The sequence below is a fragment of the Lampris incognitus genome, chromosome 17 (genome assembly GCF_029633865.1).
Source record: "Lampris incognitus isolate fLamInc1 chromosome 17, fLamInc1.hap2, whole genome shotgun sequence".
NCBI lineage: Eukaryota > Metazoa > Chordata > Actinopteri > Lampriformes > Lampridae > Lampris > Lampris incognitus.
Window position 1 is genome coordinate 17,405,253 of NC_079227.1, and position 3,227 is coordinate 17,408,479.

The following is a 3,227-nucleotide window of genomic DNA, read 5'->3' on the forward strand; positions in this document are numbered from 1 at the left end:
TCTCTCATTCAAGCATATGTATTCTGTTTTGCTCCTACTGGCTTTCATTCCTATTCTCTCCAGTGCAGCCCTCTCAAGGCAATCCTCCACCTGCAACCTGCTGTCGCTACAGATCATAATGACATATTGTACAATATGTGAGTTATAATTTGAGTTATACTATCCTATGCCCCTATAGGATAGTAACAGATGGATAGTATTTTTAATTCACTTGTTTGATTTTTCTGCGATTTCTCACATGGTTTTATATGTATGTCACACAGTGTTTAACTATCCTTCCCCTAATCCTCCACAGAAACCTAGAGGAGTATCAGGAGAGTTTGCTGCCCTAGCTGTGTAGACTGTGATCCCTGCCACTACCATGAGTTGGAGTTTACTTACTCGTCTACTGGAGGAAATTCATAACCACTCCACATTCGTAGGCAAGATCTGGCTCACTGTCCTCATTGTCTTCCGCATCATGCTAACAGCCATAGGAGGCGAGTCCATCTACCAAGATGAGCAGAGCAAGTTCGTCTGCAACTCAGGCCAACCGGGCTGTGAGAATGTGTGCTATGATGCCTTCGCACCACTCTCACATGTCCGTTTCTGGGTCTTCCAGATCATCCTGGTGGCCACACCTTCACTCATGTACCTGGGCTATGCTGTCAACAAGATCACCCGGGCTGAGGAGCAAACAGACAGTGGGGGAGTAAATAGTTCATCCCAGCAGAAACCAAAGGACTACCTAGGGGCCAGGAGGCAGCATAAGGGCACTGAGGAGGCAGAGCATAACCAGGAGGAGGACCCTATGATCTATGAAATGGCCGAAGTAGAGAGCAATGAGGGTGGAGCAGCAGGAGGAGGCAACAGTGGTGTACGAGGAAAATTCAAGGTGCGCCATGATGGGCGCCAGCGTATTAAGGAGGACGGGCTGATGCGCATTTATGTCCTACAGCTCTTGGCCCGATCTTTGCTGGAGGTTGCCTTTCTGTGTGGACAATATGCCCTCTATGGCCTGGCAGTGCCTGCCACCTATGTGTGTTCGGGCCAGCCTTGCCCACACAGTGTTGACTGCTTTGTGTCACGGCCCACCGAGAAAACCATCTTCCTACTCATTATGTACGCCGTGTCACTGCTCTGCCTTGTACTCAATGTATGGGAGATGCTTCACTTGGGCATGGGCACCATCTGTGACATTTTGCGCTCCCGTCGTGAGCCACTCCCTGAAGACGACCTTTACAGATTGACAGGTGGACCTGGTGCTCTCAATGAGGTAGGAGTGGGAGAATTAATCAGAGAGACTTATGGTAGCTACCCCTTCTCTTGGAATGCACCTTCAGCTCCACCAGGTTACAACTTCCCTGTCAAGCCTCCTGTGGTGTATAGTGAACACCATGATGAGCCACTACCCATTACTGACCTCAGTAGTGCCAAGATGGTGTGCCGGCAGAACCGCGCCAACATAGCCCAGGAGGAGCATGAGCAGTATGCCAGCAATGACGACAACCTGACCAGAGGTGGTGTAGGCAATGCCCATGGAGTTCTTCAGAAAGAGATTCGTGAGGCACAGAACCGGCTTGAGGCTGCCCTTCAGGCCTACAGCCAGCAGCAGGACAACAATCATACCCACAAGCCCCACCGAGAGCGCAAGCACAGGCAGGCTTCTAAGCACACCATAAGCAAGACAGACAGAGATAGAGGCAACAGTAGCAACAGTAGCAGCTGCAAATTTGGACAGAGTAAAGGTTCAGAGTGGATTTGAAGTCCAGATACAGATTTAGTTATAACAAATTCAGTCCATTCACTTGGCCTTAGTGTGGCTTTCAGTGTGTGTAAGCAACTTTATTCAGAAAATGCTTTTTAAGGCCAAATACATGGACTCCACAGGGTAGCAGAAAATAAATTAAGGGGAGTAATTCTTGAGACTGGGGGGAATCATGTTCAGTAGATGGACATTGGCAATTTTTTTTATTGTTTCAACAATGCAGGGCAATTTCAAGTAACACATGCGCCCGCACACCCGTCTATGCATACAAATTTATAGGGATCGGTCACAAATTTCAAATTATTTGAAGTTACTGTCTTTCTGTCAAAGTAGTTAGCTGTAACTATACGTTGGTGTCAGGATCCACGTGACATTATCTGCCACAACTTGAGATAATTTGACTATTATTTGATATTGATTATTAGCATTGCTAACACTCTTCAAAATAAGATCTGAATCCAGTTTACACAAGCTGGAAATGGTCTGGTTTGCATAGTATTTACAGTTATAACTTTACAGTACAAATCCTTTTTTTACCTTTTGGTAGAAAAAGAAAAACGCAAGAAGTGTTTTTTCTTATGTTTTTTCTGACCTTCAAATGCAATAGTTGATGACAGTGTTTGGCAAAGTTTAGCAATCCATTGTCACTGTTACACTAGTTGTTCAGTGTTCTTAATTTCCTACAAGAAGTTCTCTTTCTAGAATACTTTTTTGGGTAAGAGTGTTTTGTCACCCACCGTTAAAGCGGTCATTCTTTTCACTGTGTTTTAAGCACTTATCCTGTATTTTAGGGTGTGTTTACATAAAAAGATACATTTGACCCTAAGTGAGTTTCCCCTGTCAAGCAATATGTATGTTTTTTCTTATTTTCAAATTGAAAAAATGTTTAAGGCTCGCCCTTTGCACTGTGCCATTGTTTCTATTTTATGGGAAATGTTTTATATGAAAAGACGTGCGTGTTTTGAGTTGTGCAAGAGAAAAAATAAAAATTCAGAAATTCAAAAAACGATAATTCACATTTTCCTGAGTAACTGGCTTGCTTTCACACTTTGCGGTTAGGGATACGTGATTTTATTGTCCCATGCACACCTCAGGTTTCTGACACTTTGTTTAAGATTAAGATCGAAATAAACCCAAATTATTATAGCAAACAATGCTACACTAGAGATAAAGACAAAATAGATGAAAATAAATCACACTACACAGCTCCTATTGGCTTTGATCGTTGTGTATGTTGACATTAGATTTACAAATCTTTGCAGCCAACAAGAACCTCACCCGGCACCCCTAGCGCCGTGTATAGAGTCTGGCCACATGGGCGCCATATTGCCTACCAACTGGTAGGCAGCCCCATGCGCGCGCTATTCAAAATCGCGCCCACTTTATGATCTCTCAAACTGCAGGGAAAACAGAGATGGGGTGAGGTTCTCAGGCACGGTGGGCGTGGCTATGGTGCGGTAGGCGTGACAAACGCAGTGGC

The 3,227-nt window shown here is 44.6% G+C and overlaps 1 protein-coding gene across 1 annotated transcript; it reads left to right on the forward strand.

The window, feature by feature from the left end:
• Positions 1–361: 361 nt before the first annotated feature.
• Positions 362–1,744, forward strand: LOC130127449 (gap junction gamma-1 protein-like). The gene has a single exon (XM_056297091.1). It carries the CDS (start codon positions 362–364, stop codon positions 1,742–1,744), a length of 1,383 nt encoding a protein of 460 aa, XP_056153066.1.
• The last annotated feature ends 1,483 nt before the right edge of the window (positions 1,745–3,227 follow it).

What these genes read in the sequence shown, in the direction of transcription:
- LOC130127449 (XM_056297091.1), top strand. Translation starts at nt 362, where the DNA reads ATGAGTTGGAGTTTACTTACTCGTCTACTGGAGGAAATTCATAACCAC.